Here is a 19,823-nt window from a genome sequence, read left to right as displayed (position 1 = left end):
ATCTCGTGCCCTCATTGGTCATGTGCACGTTCGTTTGTGTTGGAGGAGGAAGTAGCAGATTTTTTCTGGTTGTGTATTTTCAAATTCTAACGCACTCGAGCTGGTTTCTCCAAGATTACCTACCCCATCTTTAACCATGTAGGTCTAATGTTGCATTGCCTGTGAATTCCAACAAAGAATGAAGAAAGTACATGAACACTATTTATGCCTTTTATTATGTATTTATTTATTAGATGGGACCCTATAACTTATTTATTATATTGCATTTTATTAGTGTTATAATTGTGTTTACATTTTAAAATGTTTAAGTATAATTTACATTATCGCCAATTAGATTCAGCACAAAATATTAATATCAATTATTTTTAATAGTTATCAAATCAACACTGTTATTCTGTTATCTGACAGAGATGGATAAAGTACTCATATGGTTAATTTACTGATAAGAATATATCCGACAAACATATTAATAATAACAGGGATGGAAAGTCACTAAGTATAAGTATATAACATAAACTGTAATCCACTTCAATTCTGATTATCTTGAATCTTTCTTGAGAACTCAATTTTAAGTAAACTATTCATACTAACTACACCACAAATCTATCAACGGTCAATATCATACTTTAACTCCTCCGCATTTAGAATTAATATCTACCTATTACTTATTCAGATTACGATGTTTCATACATAATTCAGATTTTCAAACACATGTTTTGATGTCCTTAATGTAATATCCATGCAGAATGCTTCATGCAATGTCAAATTTATGTTTGATTTAATTTGACATCAGTTGCTTTGTTTGAAGAGCACAAAACATTATATTCTTAGCAAAAACGCATGTACTCACTTGGGCCTCATCCTAAGGAAAGCGTCAGATACTGTACAAACAAGTTATTATAAGGTTTTTCATACGATATGCAGAATGTGGAGAAGAGATGTTGCTGTTTGCTGGGGGAGGGGGGAGTAATGGACTGTAGTAGATTTCTGCCCCAGGTGTTAATCCGGCCATGTTTATGGTTTATACAGTATCAGTATGTGGGACAGGCCAACAGGATCAACACAGATGCCACTGTGATGATTAAATCAGTGTTGCAGAGCCCTAATGCCACCTGAGTGTTTTCAGTACACGTTCATAGGGAAGCAATATTGCAGAGTATGTTAAAGCTACATTTCATGTTGTGTTGTGTGCACTTTTAGAGACAGCAACCCAGAAGCCTTTCACCAGATTTATTCCAAGGAAGAAAAAAAAATCTTCTTGTCAAAAATGTCCTTGATCTTTACATCTGAAGAAAAATAAGACCACCAGCACTCAGATTTCAACAAAACAAATAATTAACAGATGACTGGATTTAGCTGTCCGTATAATCATGTATACATTTCAGATTAAATTGGGATATTATTTGTGGTAGATTATCATTATGTATCATCTAAATACACATGTGGTTCTCTCCTCTTTCTAATAGTCAAAGTTTGGGGTTGTTCAAAATGGCATGAAAAAAAAGAGAGCAGGACCACTTCAAATACATTAAAAAATTGAATTCTCCCATTGTAATAATGAAAGACAATCAAGTAACATTTCTTTTAAAACTTTGATATTTACAGCAATTCTATTTTTGCCACTTTTAACAATTATGTCACAGATTTGTATTAATGACATTACTTCACAGGTTAGAGTCCTGCTGTTCTGTCATGATGGGAAAGATTGTGTTCATAATTTCTTGATAATGTATCAGAAGAAAAGTTTTATAGAAACACAGCCCTCGACTTCACACCAACATTAGAGAACAAAAATAACTGTAGGTATGCCTGTTTATATCTTTGCAGCTTGGCCAGGAAGTAGACAATGTTTGCTTGGCAGAGTTAGCCCTGACTCTCTATGACAAACAAAGAGGGGACGGATACACACTCAGTATAGAAAACTGTCTCTGGTCCGGACACTCAAAAGCATTTTAGGATTACATTTGTCACAGGCATTTGGATTTCTTCTTATGGAAACATCATGAACTAACACTTAAATGCCTTTGAAAACTCAGAGCTAAAAATTATTTAACAAGAGGCATAGGTATTTACATAGGAATCTATGCAACGTCACAGAGGCAGACACTTTGTATTGCACATTAAAAAGGCAGGTACATATGAAACAGTGGTTTAAAAAGAATAAAAGTGGGATAACCACATGTGAGTAAGAGAGTCTACAAACACATCTGTACGCCCTTTGAGAAATGTATCGTAAAAAAAGACCAAGGCAGATCAAACCATTGCATTCAATCGCACTGATGCATATCCCAAAGTAAGTGTATAACACATAAATCAAACCTCTTTGCTTACCAATTAACCATCATCCCAAATGCACCCTCGTGAGACCCTTTGAAGAATTTTTTTTTTTTTTATTAAAATCTTATGATAGCAATATTTTTGCTTTCATCTACCCTCACTTTCACTGGAGGTTTGCATCTGCATCATCTATCAACACCAGCGTTTCTTCTTGATCTCCATTACCGCCAGTCCTCTCTCTCTTATCTGCTCACCCACTCATCCATCCACTTCTTTGCTCTCTCATTCTCACCCCTCCACACACTGCCTACATGCAGTACTGTTTTCAGACGTTACTCTTTGTGTAACTATTGCGTGGTTGTTTTACCCCAACTCTGCAGCATTTCATATTTTAAATATTGTTAAGTAAAACTGAATATGGCATATTGTAACACAAAACCCCATGGCCCCCGTTCTATATGAGGCACAATCTGAGAACTTAACATTATTTGTATTTCTGGATGCAGCAATAGTGAACTGTTAATGCTTTCAGGACAGTCATTTCTGTGATGGCTACATCTCTAGTTCCTTCTTCTTAACTATTTTTTGTGTGCATTCATAACTGAAAATGCTGATGTGTCTGCCTAATAATTCACTGGTGGTGGTATATATAATTTTAAATAGAAAGAAGTGAACGTGACATCTGAGGTCTTCACACAGGTATTTCACAAATATACATCTTTTTGAGCATTGTGATCATTCATTCACCACATTGACACTCAAACTATATCTATAACAAATATACAACATACATATTAAACAGACTCTTTATTTCAATTTTCATATATTAAAAGCTCTAAGAAAGGCAGCAGAGATGCGCAATAAGGCAGATCCATATGACACACTGAATGACACACTCCATATAACACACTCTACTCTGGCACATTTACACTAACAGATGAGATGGATCTTTTAAAGGGCTTCGGTTGCTCACTATCTAAAGTGGTTTATGAGGAAGTCAGTAAACTAAAAGTAAAATGAAGTGAGATCGGTGCGAGAGAATAGGAAGGATGGCAGAGAAAAATTAAGTGTTTTAGGTCATGATCGACCTTTATTTGAGGTTTAGATGCATCCTTGATGCAGTGACATGCAGATTAATGCACAGGGAGTGTGTGTTTAACGTTTAATGCATGAAGTTGGTGTTATGGCCAGGGATCTGTGACTCTGTCATTGATCAGTGATTGTCAATTTGTCCCTTACATTTTCCCAAAATTGAGGACACATGAGGGTTATAACGCTGTGTGAGTAAATTAACTAAATCTCTGTCGTACAACATGGTGATGAATTAATTAAATATATTTTGAAGAGCTGAATACAAAAATCGTGTGTGATGGTATAAAAAATGGACTGCATTAATTTCTTAGCCATGGAGAAATCAACACTGACATAGAATAAAGGAATAATACATGAGGTGTCCATACAGCATGCATTCATAAGCATCAGGTGAGGGACTATGGCAGCTGCTTGTGTGTGAACAACGCTGAGCCATTGAAATCAAAATAAGCCATTATGAAACAGTTTACAGAAAGTATAGCACTTTATCTCACTGATACATGTTGAAGCAGTCTTTTCCATAAGAACTGTTTTTTGTCTGTTGTGTGTCGACACAGTATGCACATGTACATATGTTTGTCAGTGTGTGTGTGTGTTTTTACAATCTTACTCAGGACCAGTGCTCTATGAATGAACTTGTGACCTGTGTTTAAAAACTCATTTTTCCAGTAGAACTTCTGAAAAAGACAAAAGTCAACACCTTCTGCTTTCCTGAACCAGAGACACAAGCAACATGTGGCGTCTAATCACTGAACCGGCTCAGACGGATCTGCTCGTTTCAAATCACTCATCTGATTTAATTAGTTTGAAACTTGTTCTGTCCATTCTGCATGACCAGCTAAACATCTAGGTGATGGACAGCAGAGAGGTCCCTCCTTCTTGGGTCACTCCAAAGGTATCCTCGGCCTCTTACTGGACCACAGAGAACTTCAAGCTTCCCGCTGTCGTCACTGACCGCTCCCTCCTTCTTCTTCTTCCAGGCACCCGTTGATGCAGTGGTCGTCGCTCCCGAAAGCGCCCTGGGACTGCAGCAGCTCGTACTCCTGGTCCAGGAAGTCTAGGCTGTTGTTGCTAGGCAACCCACGGACGGAGAACTTGTGGGACACTTTGGTCCACTGCTCTCGATTTGCCGCCACTCTCATGTACAGCTCAGTGGCCTCAGGAAACAGTTCAGAGAGGAGCCTGGAGGACAGAGGGCAGTGTTGGCGAGTACAAATATGATTATTGATATACAACGAAGTGTGGTTTTAACCTAATTACTTTACAAGAAAATATCTTTATCACACCCGTGTTAAGAATTTGGCCACGTCTTTACAGTCCCAATACAATTGATTAATACTTTTATTAAAACTAAAACACCACTGTATTGTGATACACCTGATATATATCGGAAGACAAGGAAACAGTTCAGAGAGGAGCCTGAATGACAGAGGGCATTGTTGGCATGTGAGTTAAAATAGGAGGCTTTGGTCTACTTTCTGAAGTTAGGTGTCCACGGGATATTTTAAACATCTTTAGCGTGCCAGGGCTAATTATTTTCCCAATTTTCGCCCTTACAGTTCCAAATAAAATGTATTTAAACAACTTATACCTACTAATACAGCACTATATTGTAGTACAATTTGCACACTTTTACTTCATATTTTAATGTTTATATAAACATCTATTTTACTTTATTTTGCCTTTTATTGCACATTTAATTTGATCTTTTAATGATTGTACAACAAATAACTTTACTTTATTTGATCGTTTATCGCACATTTGTAAAACAAAAATTAATTCAAAAAGTTTTATTCTATTTATTGTATCTTTTATTTTATTTCATATTAAAATCAAGCACATGTCATAAACCCAAGTACCTCGGGAAAACTAAGTATTTATTGTGGTCTTCCTGAGCAGCTGGCACCTTGTATTGCAGCCTCTGTACGAGTGTGTGTGAATGAGTGAACGCTGAATTGTATATGCCATGAGACATGAAAGAGCACTATATAAACGCAGTCCATTTAACGTCAATTCGTATTCTGAAAAAGGTAACAATGTAATTTATTACATCCAGCAAGAAGGTTTTGTTTTTGGTTTAGTTTCTTGGTTTTGCTGAAAGGTTGTAGCATTTGCCAATGAAGGAGCTCTTTACATTTTGGAGTGGATCCAAATGACGGGGTTCTTTTTTAGGCTTTTCAAAGCTCTATGCGCTCAGACTGCCCTTCTAGTTTGTATTATCCTTTTTTGACTCACTGGCTGTAGCATGTAGTCTGCCTTTGGTAGCTTATTTCAAGTGGCAAAGACTGATCTTACTCTAATGTCTTGCATATCTTATTTCTAATAGTGTACAGCACTAATTAAGTTAAATCTGCATTATCCAATTTGTGGCTACTTTGGGGAAGTGCATTAGGTCCCACATAAAACAATGTCACTTATCAAGTCAATATGGCGAACATGTTACAAAACAAAGCAGACAGTGAGCGAAATTATCATTCATTTGGAGTCTCTGGCCATCCTGCCTGGCTGAATGTCAGAACAATATTCATTCTCTTTTCTGGTCTTTCTTGCTCCACAGGGAAATATCTGTCTTCATCAACACGTCAGTGTTTGATTCTGACTGGGTGGCAAACAGTGAGTTTGTTTTTTCGAGAGCTGTAAAACTGTGGGGTCATAAAACCACAACAATGAGCTAAAGGAAGCTAGAATGGTCTGTGAAGCTCAGGGAGAATAGTGCTTTTTATCAGTGGGTTTTTCATTGATCAGTTGTACAGTAAATCATTATCTTTATTTTGATTAGAGTAGCTTTAAATGATCAAAAACACATTTTCACTGAAGACAATCCAAATCCAGTTTAAAGTTATATATGTTCGTGTTGAAATGAGATTCATACTTTCAGTTATCTCCCTTTGTTCAATAATTGCAATGTTGGGACAAAGGTCAGTCCTTCCCCTGATACAAAGTAGTTTGAGATAAAAGGGTGAAGAGGTGGGATGTTATAGCACTTTGTACGTACTTGTAAATTGGCATGGCGATATGTTCCATGAAGCTTATCTGTAGTTCGGGGATGTATGCTTTCTCTCGGTCCATCATCTCACTGGGCCTGTTCCCCATGGCTTTTTCCTGCACACACAGACATGAGTAATGAGCTCTCTAATGTATACAACACCAAACACTTAAGATACTTATTAAATGATTTAACATTCAACAGGCCATGTACACTGGCACATACCAGATCTCCTTGAGAGAAGAACTCTTTGTAAATCAGCTCCTGTGAACACAAACAGAGAGACATCTGTTATTGTTAATATGGTTTAATATTCATAGTGACGTTGGTAAAGCTTAATTAAATATAGTTATGAATTGTCCCAGAGTAAAGTAGCAAATATCAACTGGAATCCTCCATAATTATATATTTTAGGGACAGACCAATTTTCTGTTTACATGTTTGTTTTTAAATAAACACAAGTATTCAATATTTGATCCAAATATAACCTTAATTTGACTTTGCTGAATCATTTGTCATTTGTCATCATCACATTTAATTATTTTGTGAAATTGTGTTTTTGTTAATCCCCAAGCATTTTCTGGCCATTGTGAAAATAAAGTACCAATTGAGACCAAAATAGACCAGAGCTTGTATTAAACAGAAATGTGCTTCCGTGTTGGGAGAAAGGATTATAGTGAATTTGCTGTACTGTAGGTGTTTGGAGATTTAGGGTTTAGGGTGTAGGATTTAGGACAAGGGTGAGGAGGGTTTTGCTACTGGAAAGGGGGCAGACCAAGATTAAGCATAATCCTAAAATGGAGTTTCACAGAATCGAGAATAAAGGGTACATAGACAGAGAGGTTGTTTCCAAAAATACAGCTAAGAATATCTGATCCTTATTGTCACATAAATGCATCAATTTACTGTGTAGTGTGTAGTAATTGGGAAATGGAGAATGTAAGGAATGCACTGCTGAAAATAGGAGATGCAATAACATTATAGAGTAATATACAGCATGACAGAGTGACCTTCCAGTGACAGGATATAAATGCTCTGAAACTGCATTACAGCAGTCCTTTCACTTCATGAAAACTTTTTTTGTATGAACTTGCAACAAACTGTTTGAAATGACAGGGCAATTTGCAAGTTGTGATACATTGATTACTAAATATTAATCATTGTTCACATTAAAAGGATGATTGAACTAAAACAATGACAATCTCTGGACTGAGACACATATACAACATGAGTGTACAAACGGCTGAATATTTGTAAAAGTGTTTAGCACAAAACACATACAAGGCTGTTCACAGGATAGAACCAAAACTCTGCCTTCTGATTCATATATTGTTTTCTTTTACATAAACAGGACTCTCTAAAGTTATGATGGATGGACGTATGCAAAAAATCTGTTTGTGTTAAAGTTCATCAACAACACACTCAGCTATATGTGCGGTTACATATGTCACAATATAATGTCAAATATAGACATTGGTGAAGACAGAGACTATAAACTGACAGCAATCTTGCGAGTGGTTTTCCAGCCCTTAGTTTGGTCTGACAGGTCACACGATGTCATCAAGAGGCACAGCAGCATGGAGCGGTGGTTGCGGTTTTTTGGATCGTATCCATCTGAAACACACACATGCAAAATAGTTACTCTATTTTAACGGCATTAACAGACATACATTTTAACTAAGCAAGGCAAGGCGAGGCGAGGCGAGGCAATTTTATTTATATAGCACTTTTCAGCACGTGGCGATTCAAAGTGCTTTACAAAATAAAAACAAAAGACATTTAAGAATAAATACAGCATAAATACATTATTAAATGACATTTAAAAACAGGCATAAAAAGCAAAGATAATGAACTAAAATAAATAAATAAACACAGCAGGTACAGAATACATGACTAAAAGGCATACTGTAGTAACATGAAAGCTTTTGGAAGAACGTATGAATGTCACTGGTAATAACTCTAGAGTTCATCACACCTCAGTAGGATTTAAGACATTTAACTGATTAATATTTATTTTTTCAAAACTCATTGCATTTTAATGTACTCAAAAATGTACCACATTGAATGTTAGGTCAAGGCAATTTGTGGATTTGGTAGGGAGAAATTATACTTCAATGGTATCTTAATACGGTATATTTCCATTCTGTGTTGGGTTAAACTATTTTACATCCATAATTGACAAGTGACACACTGTGGTGCAAGGCATTCAGTAAGTCATTTAGAAGCTTTTAATGTCCTTGAGTTACTTTAACAGCACACGATGATTCAACAGAAGAGACTTTCACTCAGGATAACTTATAATTGTTTGCATTTAGGCGTAGCAAACTGCTGGCCAGGAGGTTACAGCCAATTATTTTATGTAAGAGTGCAGTAAGCAAGTGCCTTTTCAAAAGGGTAAATAGGCCAATACAAATATAGGATTACTAAGACTGTTAGTGATGAATGCTGCAAGTTTGACCCTCAGATCCAGGAAAAATACAACTGAAAAACTAGAGTCATTATGAGCCTATAATGTCACAGTCCGTCTTGTTTTATTTGTGTCAAAATTGACATTGATTTACTTGTTTAATCCAAAAACGATTACAATTGTTGTTCTACTTGTTTGCTAACATGTATTTAATTGGCATTTTTTTCACTAAAGAAATCAGCCCATATTTTTTGAGGAGAAATTGAAAAATCTTGGTTTGTTGTCACCAAAAATGTGAACAAAGCCTCCCTTTGCTTTTCATGGTTGTGAGTTTAAAGCAAAAGTAGAGATGTGTCTGTGCACACTGAACTACTCAGGCGTACCATCAGCCATCTTCTGCAAGTCCTTGAAAATGCGTAGGTGGTGAGCCAGGTCTGTAGCCAGAATGATGTCTCTGATCAAATCCAGCATTCGTGTATAATCCTAAAAAAACATCAACATGTACTTAAGCTTAAACATAGCTGGATAGCAGAATTAAGAACATTTGAATTATAATTAAGAGACATTTGTTAATTGTAAATGTCAGATTTGAATAGCTTACCTTCCTGTTGAACTTCTCAAAGATGTTGCAGCCGTGAGTGTTCAGGATGGCGATGGCCTGGGCAAAGTGATGTCTCTGTGAGGCACATAAAGCATGATGGGGAAAGTAAGTACATTTCAAATCGCTGCTTCTGAAGGAATGTTAAGTCAGGTTGCAATACAACAAGCAAAACCAGTTTACATGCCTCCCAGTGCCTCATCACTGCTGCATGGAAATCAAGTTTGAGTTTGGCCACTAGGTGTCGTATCAGCACAAAACAATATTAGTAGATCACACATACTGAAGTTCATCAACATGGAAGCAACACACAAATATAGGACAATTCTACAAAGGTTAATTCTACATATTGCACAATTGAATGCGCTCATTAGAAGTGAGGTCATATTAAGTGTATTGTTGACTGCATTGTATTCAGAGGTGATTCTCATATTCTGATTTCCTCATTTGTGTAAATGGGAAGGACCAAAAGAACACCTCTCAACTTAATATATTCATGACCTTTCACAATACATTTGTATACAGGCACATCATGTTGTTTGAGCTCTGTTTCCAGTCAGCTCTCCCACATCCCTGTGATGTAACTGGTTGTGAGTTTACCTCCATCACAGATCCCTCTGAGCTGTAGAGAGCAGCCAGCACCGATTGCTGAAAATGGAAACAGACAAACAAATGAAACACTATCCGTTCAGTATACACATTATATTGATTCAAATGAAACAACATAATTTGATAACGTCCTTTAACTCTACTTGTCAGCTTGAATATGAAAGATTGAAAAAGAAAAATCATAAAAGAAGCTGCTGAAACGATGACCTTTGTTGCATAATAAGAGCTGGTATGTGCGTCATTTAGGTGCTGGAGGGTCAAACAGGAGGAGCAGTGCGAAATGTTTTTATAACACAATGACATCTAGTATCTCACTGGGGCCACTTCACAGACTGAGAGGCACTGACGTCACGATGATCATTTGTTGATATTAAAAGCCTGAGCTTAAAACATTTACATTTGTAGTCACCCTTTTTTATGTTGCAGGTAAAGTGATACTCTGCTACACTTCCTATTAAGGAGGTTCATTACCCCTTTCCCCTTTTTATAATGTTCAACGCTTCATTGTAAGCCCTCTAAAAAGGCTAAAACAAAATGTCTGCTCTTACTGAGGCGACTTGGAAAGAATTGTTGGTGCCACGGTGATCCAAGTCATGGCACATACAGGACACAAAGAGAGCAAGAATCTCTATTTCCCTAAAAGAAAGAGAAGAGAGCAGGAGGGTTAACGATCAAAACAACTGCGTTTAGCTACTTCTGTAACCAAGCGTTTTACACCTACTCGAGGTAGTTGGATAGCCCTAGGTTTTTGTAGAGCAGGTAGCAGAAGTGTGAGACAGAGAAGGCGTGCATCCAGTTGTGGTAGGGGGGGTCCCTGTAGCCTTTCTTCACCATCAAACAGAACCTGACACCAAAGCAGGAGTTTTATTATCAAATACAACACAGCATGCCACATCTAGCACATGTAAACTCATTATTTTCCAGCTTCAAGGTTTGTTTTGGTTCTATTTAATACTTTCAATTTAAACACATGTCTAACTTTGCTGATATGCTGAATCGCAGCACCAGGAAATGTTCCTACCTCCCAACGCAAGGAGCGATTTTGACTTGAAGTTAACAGTATATTAAAATAATTGGTACCACTTTACAATAAGACTACCCTTATAAATGATTCATAAAGGGTTTATAATTAGGTTATGAATTAGGTTGTAAACACTTTATTAATCATTAAGATCCATTTATAAACCAGTTCTAACATAGTTTTCATACATCAACACAGGCTCACTATTTGGCAAGATGACTAAGCCTTATATTGGCTACTTAGCGAGAATCAACTCAGTGAACAACAGATACCAAGGATGCTGGCTGATGAAGAAGATGAAGTAAGCTAAGTAGCCAATATAAGGCTTAGCAGTACAGATAATTGTGGGCTCACTATTTGGCAAGCAACCGGTCACAGTCGCCCTGTTTATCTCATGTCTTATAAAAGCTTAGTAATGATTTTTAAAGTGTTCACAACCTAATTAATAAATTAATTACAAACTATTCGTAAACCGTTTATAAGGGTAGTACTTACTAGTAGTAGTAGTATTACTTATTAGGTAGAGCTTCACTGTGATGAGACACTCCGTGTAATCACTCAGTACGAACTCCTAATTCTTACATCTTGTATGCTTCACTGCAAACGGGATGATTACACCAATGATAATTAGAATACATCAAACCTAAAAGCACTTAACTTTAACAATCTAGAAAGAAGTTTGTGTGATATAATGATGGAAAAATAAGGACCTACAAAACAAAAACTGGAAGTATTCTTAATAAATAATGAGGTAAGATAACATTTGAAAGCAACTGGAGGACACACTCATACACACAGCATCTTAAATTGAGTCAATTAATTGATGGAGTTGTCAGACCTGGCCAGAGTGTTCAGGTCAATCTTGTATGTGTTGATGAAACCCATGTCTTCAAACATGCTGAGGATGCCCTGCAGACACACACACAACAGGATCAGTCAAATGTTTCTGTTTCTTTGAGCTTCCTCCACTCTGTGTATCTAATCTCTCGTTGTCTCTCTTTTTCTATCACATCTTCTCTGAACCTCTGTCTCTTACCAGCGGCGTGGTGTCATCAGGGAGTGAGCGAGGTGTGTACGTGAACTCGGCAAAGCACGGGTGGAACTCCAGCACGGGTTCAACCCCCGTCACCAGCAGCTTAGTAACCTCTTCCTCTGAAACCTGCAACATACACATACTGAATCATATTGGGTAAATAATACGGACAGTGTCAGTAAATAAAACACGCCTCTGAGCGAGAGTAAGTGAGATGCACAATAGTGATTTTACCTTCATATGGTACATCATCATCTCATTGGCCAGGTGGGACCTGAACTGAGCTTCATGGACTCTCTTGTAGAGCAGAGACTAAAGAAACAAACAATTTGATAATAAACCAACAGTTATGTCACATATTACAGGCTGCTGTACGATGCACAGTTCAGATACAGCAAGCAAGAACTCTATTCATTTTTCTCAATTTTGGTCTTTGGCATTCATAAGAGCATGATTTGTACTTTGTCACTAGTTTTTCAAATATTTGTAAGAATATCTTCAGAAAATCAGCGGTCAAAACGTTGTCTCCTGCTTGTTATAGATCATCCAGCTGAACCTTTAGATACCGGTCACAGCATACTGTACATTGATTCATAATATATATATTAACGAGCTGCCTTGAAGGCAATACGCTTTCATATGAAATATCTTTACAGCTTATAGATAAACCATTGAGTATCTGCAGTTATTCAGAGGACACTGCAAGAGCTGCTAAATATGAAGGTGGAACAGAAATGCTCATCACTGCTGTACTCTGACTATCAGCTCTTCTTTTCCTACCATCCTTCTTTCCTTCAGACTTCCTTCCCTCCTTACTTTCTTTATCTATGGTCTCTTCTTTATCTCTATATTTAATACAATGCCTTTATTTTGGCACATTATGTGAAATCAGATGTAAATCCTTTATATTACTCAAATCAAGTGTGACTGCGCATCGGCATTCTTTAAAGGGAAGATACATAAACCCAGTTGAATCATTTTTAATCAACATTTCCACTACGTTCTGGTAAAAAATGCAGTAATGACAAATATGATGAAAAAGTTTTATCGGCAAACACGCTTAACAGCGAATGAAAGCATGTGTTTTAATCAAGATAATAAATATTGGATTATTGTGATACTTGCAAAGGATAAGAAATCAATTCAAACTTTAAAAAACGTATCATGACAGCCCATCTTCATCATCGTCTTCACGGGCTGCATACACCAGCGTCTGAATGTGTGTTAATGGGTTTGCAGCAGTCAGTGCCTCTGAACTACGCCATAGAAGCCACTCAGCTCCATCACAGACGGAATCTCTTAACATTTCCCCGGAGGCTTTGCTCCGCTCTGCCTTGAATGAGCGTTTCGCTCCAACTGAACTGATCCCTTTTTCCCAGACAGCATTGATCTCTCTGACAGCACTAACAAAAGACTTATCACTCTTTTAAGGAGAAAGGGACTCTTAGTACACTAGTGTGAAAGCCTATTTATATATAGAAACTTTTCCTTAATTCCTCTCGCACAGTCACATTTAATTAAGGGTTACTATTGGGATTACAATATTATACATTACATTGTTTTTGTGAGCTATTCATCAAAACCAAGTGGAGATAATGAGCTAGGACTGTTTACAATGAGTATGAAGAAGAATGTGTAAATTAGAAATGCTGCATTAATTCCCTTTTAAATTGCTGTGATGATAAAAAGAAAGTGATAGAAGCTGTCTTCCATGAACTCAGACGTTTAGGTTGTTAATATGTAAATGTATAGTAGATGTACTCAATGTTTAATAAGCTTGCTTAACAGCATGACTTATCTGTTTCCTCATATAAAAAACAAGTGAAAGGCAGCATATGACTTTAATGCAAACTATTTCATGCCTTGTCCATGACCTGATGTCGTTGCCTATTGAACAAGCCGGAGCAGTAAATGTAAAATGAACAGAGTGTCAGTTCTTTCAGCCGGAGAAGAGACGTACATGAGCGAGGCTGATACCACAGTAGATGGAGAAAGCCATGGCAAGGTCCTCGTCGAAGCGGTTGAACCACGGCCCGTTCATTTTATTCACCAACTCAGCGACTCCAATCACCTCTAAAAGATGAGGATTCAAAGAAAAGAGAAGTACAGATGAAGAGGAAAATAAAGGTGGGACGTACAGTGAGGTTGTGAATTGAGAGAGTTGATGATGAAGAGAGTGGAAAATAACGCAAGGACGTCAAAAGTGCAGAACAGACGTTGAATAAAATAGAGCCACTAATCAAACACTGCAGCTGAACCCAATTGCACAAAAGAAAAATCTGAATTGTACCTCTCAATCGGAACGTTTTCTATACAGAGACATATCACAGAGCATCTAAAGTCTCTCTGCTTGGATACAGCAAGAAGTCGGGAGCACGAAGGTCTGGAGCGTGATCAAAGAGTTTTCTAAAGATGTCTAAGTATGGAAACGTATGAAACTGAGGACCGTGGCCTCTTCAGCACTTTAACATTTATGAGCAAAGAAAGTTATGAAACAACTCTTTGTGCTATTCTGAGAGAGAGAGCCTTTGTGGAAATGTAGCATCGTTTTGTAAAAGGGAAAAAGGAAAAGGAGGAATGTATTGTAGAGGAGCAAATACTGAATCAGCCTCACTCTTTCATTATTAGGGCTTAATTTGACTCCTCAGGGATAACTCCAATTAAAGATAACAGATGTTGCCAAATGTTGTAAAAGAACAGCAGAAAAAGATTTAGTTATGATGTACCGAGTTGCTTGAAAAGACTGTCCAAGAGTAGCGGAATGTTTTTTATATTGAACTTTTAACCTAGAATAATGACATTTTGGCAATTCAAAATGTTAATTACAACCTACCTATATATTTATGTCTTTTCTGATTATTTGGATAATTATGATTTTTACTTTGTTTGCATGTTGCACATTTTTTCCTTGACATTTTGTGTGCACACGTTCCCAATTAATGGTATTGTTTAAATTAGTTTTCTTCTCGTTAGCTTGTCAGTCACTGTATAAAAGGGGATTTACAGATATTCCAATTTGATGACAAAGTTTAGATAGAAAAAAAGAATGCGTGACTTTTTTGTATGTTAGGTGGAAGAGTGTGTGTGTGTGTGTGTGTGTGTGTGTGTGTGTGTGTGTGTTTGTTTGTGTGTGTATGAGTCATTGTTGCTACCATTGCTCTCATCTTTGATGGGGAAGCAGAGGATGTTGCGAGTCTTGAAGCCGGTGCTGTCGTCCACACCGCGGTAGAAGAGAGGATGGGAGTACGCGTCCTTAATGTTCAAGATCTGACCTGTGGTCGCCACGTGACCGGCAATACCCTGATCTGCTGGAATGCGAAACTCATTCTGCACACACACACACACACACACACACACACACACACACACACACACACACACACACACACACACACACACACACACACACACACACACACACACACACACACACACACACACACACACACACACACACACACACACACACACACACACACACACACACACACACACACACACACACACTGCTTATGTCATCAGGAGACACTTTGCTTCTTTTACACGATTTCTTTTAATTGATTGTTGACAGTACAGCCAGACAGGAAGTGCTCAACAAAAGACCCTGACGACATCCTGCATTCCAGTCTGGATGGGGACCTTTGTTGAATGTCATTCCCTATTTCTCCGTTCCATCGCATCCTGTCTATCTTGACTGCCATCTCACTAATAAAGACATTATATCTCTCCTCTAAAAGGTCACAGGAAAGACACATGCACCTCTCTGTGTGTGTGTGCACGTGTGTCTCACCTCCTCGTCACTGACCACGCCTCCGTCAAACACCTTAGCCACCAACTCGTGACTGACTCGGTCCAGCAGGAACACAGAACAGCTGTAGAAACAGAAAGACAACGAGACAGTTAGAGGTGGGACGGAGAATGAAGCAAAGCGGAGACAGTTTGAATGTTCTATCACACACACACACACACACACACACACACACACACACACACACACACACACACACACACACACACACACACACACACACACACACACACACACACACACACACACACACACACACACACACACACACACACACACACACACACACACACACACACACACACACATTGAAGCATCCCTTTGAAAATGAATCAGAGGTCTTACATTTCGGCATCACTGAGGTTCCTGGCCTCCGCTACAATTTCCTGTAACAGCACTGACACATCATCTGAAAGGAGAGAGAGGGAGAGAGTGGGTGAGAGAGGAAACAAAAGGAAAGCGGAGGAAATTAAAGAAATAAAAGCAAAGCCCAGATAGACACAAACAGAGATCATACAGTGAGCAGCGGTGCAAGATGATAAGAGCTTTTGTAATCAGCGGTTGGGTACAGTGAGAGGGCAATCTGCTGTACCGGTGGATCAATTATTTGCACCTGCAATCACGATGAATCATCAATGACTTATTGTGCAGTTGGTGCTTACCGTTAGATAGAAATCGAAATGACTCAGTATAATTACAGGATAGAGAGGTGGAGCCATCACTTTCAATGCCCTTTTGATTTTATGGTTATGATAATGGGTGTAATCACCTTTTCGGTAGTGTCACATACAATTACATGCCCCATTCGTTTCACTGGGCGATCACTTAAATATGGGCCATTAAAGCAAATGATGCTACAACGTTCTTTCTTCACATACAGAGACAGGCAGAACTTACCCAAGTGTGTGAAGAGATTTTTGGCCACTTGTAAGAGTGCCTGGGTGAAGAAACAGGGGACACGGAACGCTCTTTAACTTCATGCATATTTATGGAGGCATATATAATGTGTGTATGGGTGAGTGTGTGTGTGGGCATGTGCAGTACCTGGCAGTCCACTTTGAGTTTCTGCTCTTTCTGGAAGGCCAAAGTTGAAGTGAGGACCGTTGAAGTGTAGCAGAAACAGTGCTGGATCGCATGCTCATCTGCCTCTGTGTGTCTGCGGCAAGGAACACACACACACTTAGCTTGAATATTTACTTCAGGACGCAAAATACATTTGATTTTCTTAATATAAATACTTTTTATGATCCCTTGTTTATATTAATATTAATTTATACCTTGTTATTAATACATATCTAAAGGTTTGTGTAGCAGAAATGGTAAACTACTTTTTTAATCTAGAAAAATTGTGATTATGGAGCGTTTTTCAAGCAAAAACTTTAATATTTAATTTGTTCTGGCTTCTTTAAAATGAGGCTGTGATGCCTTTTCACTTTTATCTATTTATATATATCATATAAATGTGATATCTTTGGATGTTTTGTCATCTTGGGGTAAACACAATACACGTTTCAGTACTAGCAGAAGCAAACTCTGGTTTCCTGTAAGTGCTGAATGGGACTGTGAGTCTTTAAATGAAATGACATGCAGGCAAATGAAGACTGATGAATGAAATGATCTGCAGTGATGTTGGTAATTTCCTGCAGTTATCTCCTTTTGCCTACAGAGGGCAGTAGTAGTATTGTGTGGATGTGCCGAGCAGTGTGTAGCTTGAGGGTTTATTATGTTACTCTTTCCCAGGAGTCCTAGCGAGGGAGGCATGATTTAACCCGAGAAGGAAAAAAGGCCTGGGAAGCTCAATCTAAGGGCATTTAGGGTCACACTCTCAATACTCATCAGTCTCGTAAATCAAGCTGGAAAATTATTTTCTGTGGTACCAGCTAGTTTTTTGCAGTAGTCTATATGTACGCATGCTAGAATGACAACCAGCAGGTTTCCAAATAAAGCCCACAACAACCTGTTTGCTCTTGTGTGAAGCTGCCATGGGGTTGGCTGCAGTTTCTCAAAGGGCACAAACAAAACAAAACCCTGCCTCAGAAACAAATCCAATCGACATGGCCTTCCGAACATTTCTGCCAAATTTCAACATCTACCTCAACTGGTGTTGGCCTTTTTCAAGTATTTTCTATTGTCATTATGCAACACAGGGTTGCACAACAGAATGCACCTCTAACCCTGTTAATTTATGTTATGAAAGAGAAACATGACAAAAGAAAACAAATACAGTAGTGCATCTCTGTAGAGCAGTTTTTGAATTAGCTTCAGAAGACATTTAAACAGCAGAAACACCAACAATGTTTAATTCTCTGGGATGATATTATATTGTCAACATTTTCATTTTCAATCAGCTTTCACATTTGAGCACCAAGCAGCATTGGTTGTCTCTCTGTTATACGGCAAGTTCCAGTATACTGAATGTCCTGACATTTTTACACTCAGGGCAAAACGGTCTGATTCCTATATAACAGTTCACATGTGTTTCCTAGGGCACCAGGCTGATTTAGGTTGCCAGGCTGAGACAAGTTACTCTGCATATAAATGTGCAATCTATATAATGAGGGGATGTATCTTTGAGATAAATGTCTCGACTAAAATCTGTATGACTGCGTTCACAGCGAAGGATAAATGTATCACATTTTAGGCACAGTTGCCACCATAATCCTGCTGCTGTTACTATGGTAATGAGATGCCAGCTCTGTCATCAGTGCCACCGGCAGAGGGGGATATTATAGAACATGATCCCCTCTCATCTGTTTTAGTCGAGAGAGAGAGAGAGAGAGAGAGAGAGAGAGAGAGAGAGAGAGAGAGAGAGAGAGAGAGAGAGAGAGAGAGAGAGAGAGCATGGAAATAGGAGGGATTGTCCTGTATTTGGGTGTGAGTAAGCCTCAGTGTGAGGAGTGTGTGTATGATTGTGGGAAAAAGAAGATAAAATATATGAATTAATCAGAAATCAGCAGACATTTCTATAATTAGATAAGCAGAAATGTATGCAGCTTGACGTGGAGATGGTGACGTATGGATGCATGAATAGATGGACAGATTACATTAGCATACTGTAAGCTACTGTTAGATAAATCTTTGTGTCCACGATGAATCAGTGCTTCAGGAATTATGAAAATCCAAATAATCTTCTCCCTGACATCCCAGCATTTTGAATATATGTCAGCAATAAGCATCAGTTGATAAAGTACTGTAGTTTTAAAAGTTAGCCGGAGGAGCTTTACGCTATTATCCTAATAACCACATTTGAACACACTCTGCAAGAAATGGTTCTATTTGAACCATTGATAACAGAATGTAATTAAGATGGCACTCGGGGAGCGGTGATTTCTGCCAAGGCCAATCCTTCTTTCAATTTTCAGGGCGTAACTTGGACGACACAAAGAAGATGTGTTGTATTTTAATACTCAGATCCTTTGATAGGTTGCATTGGCGTGTGGGGAACCATTTTTTTCTCCAATTATACTAAAACCACATGAATGCCGCACAAATGCCTCTTATAGTCTAAACAAAAGGGGAAAGACAATTACTGTATCCCCCATTCATTCAGATCAACCAATGATGACATAACCTCCTTGGTGTAGGTCATAGCTTACTGTGTGAACAGTTTGTCTTGCATACCTTTGCCCATTCTGCTTGTTGAAGGCGCACGCTAACGCCACCACCTGACCAGTCGCCCTGCTGACCACAGGGACACAAAGCATGGAGGAGATATCACAGCCCAACATGCTGGACAGCTGCCTCCGCTCCTCCTGAGAGAATGAGAGAGAACAATAAGGTTAACACAAAGGCGAAATGTATGAATGGATAAGTAAGAAAGAAGGACAGAAAGGAAATTCTTCCTTACGGCACTGATGTCCTGAAGAGTGATAGACTTCTTCTTCTCGACAACCTGACCAAAGCGTCCACACATCAGCTGGAGAGAGGAGAGAAAATGAGAGAGAGAGATAAAGGAAATGTGTGTACTGAGAGCCGGAGACAGAAAGAAACCA

The 19,823-nt window shown here is 38.3% G+C and overlaps 1 protein-coding gene across 2 annotated transcripts in view; it reads right to left on the bottom strand.

The window, feature by feature from the left end:
- Positions 1 to 1,215: 1,215 nt before the first annotated feature.
- LOC117457346 (cGMP-dependent 3',5'-cyclic phosphodiesterase) overlaps positions 1,216 to 19,823 on the bottom strand; it is a 183,391-nt gene continuing 164,783 nt past the window's right edge. For both annotated transcript variants that reach the window (XM_034097375.2, XM_034097376.2), the window contains exons 12-31: positions 19,679 to 19,747; positions 19,453 to 19,583; positions 16,876 to 16,987; positions 16,729 to 16,768; positions 16,177 to 16,240; positions 15,814 to 15,895; positions 15,176 to 15,350; positions 13,984 to 14,096; positions 12,258 to 12,335; positions 12,027 to 12,149; positions 11,829 to 11,899; positions 10,691 to 10,813; positions 10,518 to 10,605; positions 9,961 to 10,008; positions 9,364 to 9,438; positions 9,146 to 9,245; positions 7,857 to 7,969; positions 6,581 to 6,619; positions 6,365 to 6,471; positions 1,216 to 4,551 (exon numbers count right to left, since the gene is read on the bottom strand). In XM_034097375.2, coding sequence (XP_033953266.1) covers positions 4,317 to 4,551; positions 6,365 to 6,471; positions 6,581 to 6,619; positions 7,857 to 7,969; positions 9,146 to 9,245; positions 9,364 to 9,438; positions 9,961 to 10,008; positions 10,518 to 10,605; positions 10,691 to 10,813; positions 11,829 to 11,899; positions 12,027 to 12,149; positions 12,258 to 12,335; positions 13,984 to 14,096; positions 15,176 to 15,350; positions 15,814 to 15,895; positions 16,177 to 16,240; positions 16,729 to 16,768; positions 16,876 to 16,987; positions 19,453 to 19,583; positions 19,679 to 19,747 — 1,986 coding nt within the window. In that variant the 3' untranslated portion in view covers positions 1,216 to 4,316. The remainder of the gene's footprint in view (positions 4,552 to 6,364; positions 6,472 to 6,580; positions 6,620 to 7,856; positions 7,970 to 9,145; positions 9,246 to 9,363; positions 9,439 to 9,960; positions 10,009 to 10,517; positions 10,606 to 10,690; positions 10,814 to 11,828; positions 11,900 to 12,026; positions 12,150 to 12,257; positions 12,336 to 13,983; positions 14,097 to 15,175; positions 15,351 to 15,813; positions 15,896 to 16,176; positions 16,241 to 16,728; positions 16,769 to 16,875; positions 16,988 to 19,452; positions 19,584 to 19,678; positions 19,748 to 19,823) is intronic.

This window comes from Pseudochaenichthys georgianus, chromosome 13 (assembly GCF_902827115.2).
Source record: "Pseudochaenichthys georgianus chromosome 13, fPseGeo1.2, whole genome shotgun sequence".
Classification (NCBI taxonomy): domain Eukaryota; kingdom Metazoa; phylum Chordata; class Actinopteri; order Perciformes; family Channichthyidae; genus Pseudochaenichthys; species Pseudochaenichthys georgianus.
Note: the sequence above shows the minus strand (reverse complement) of the source record. Positions and strands in the feature narration are given on the sequence as shown.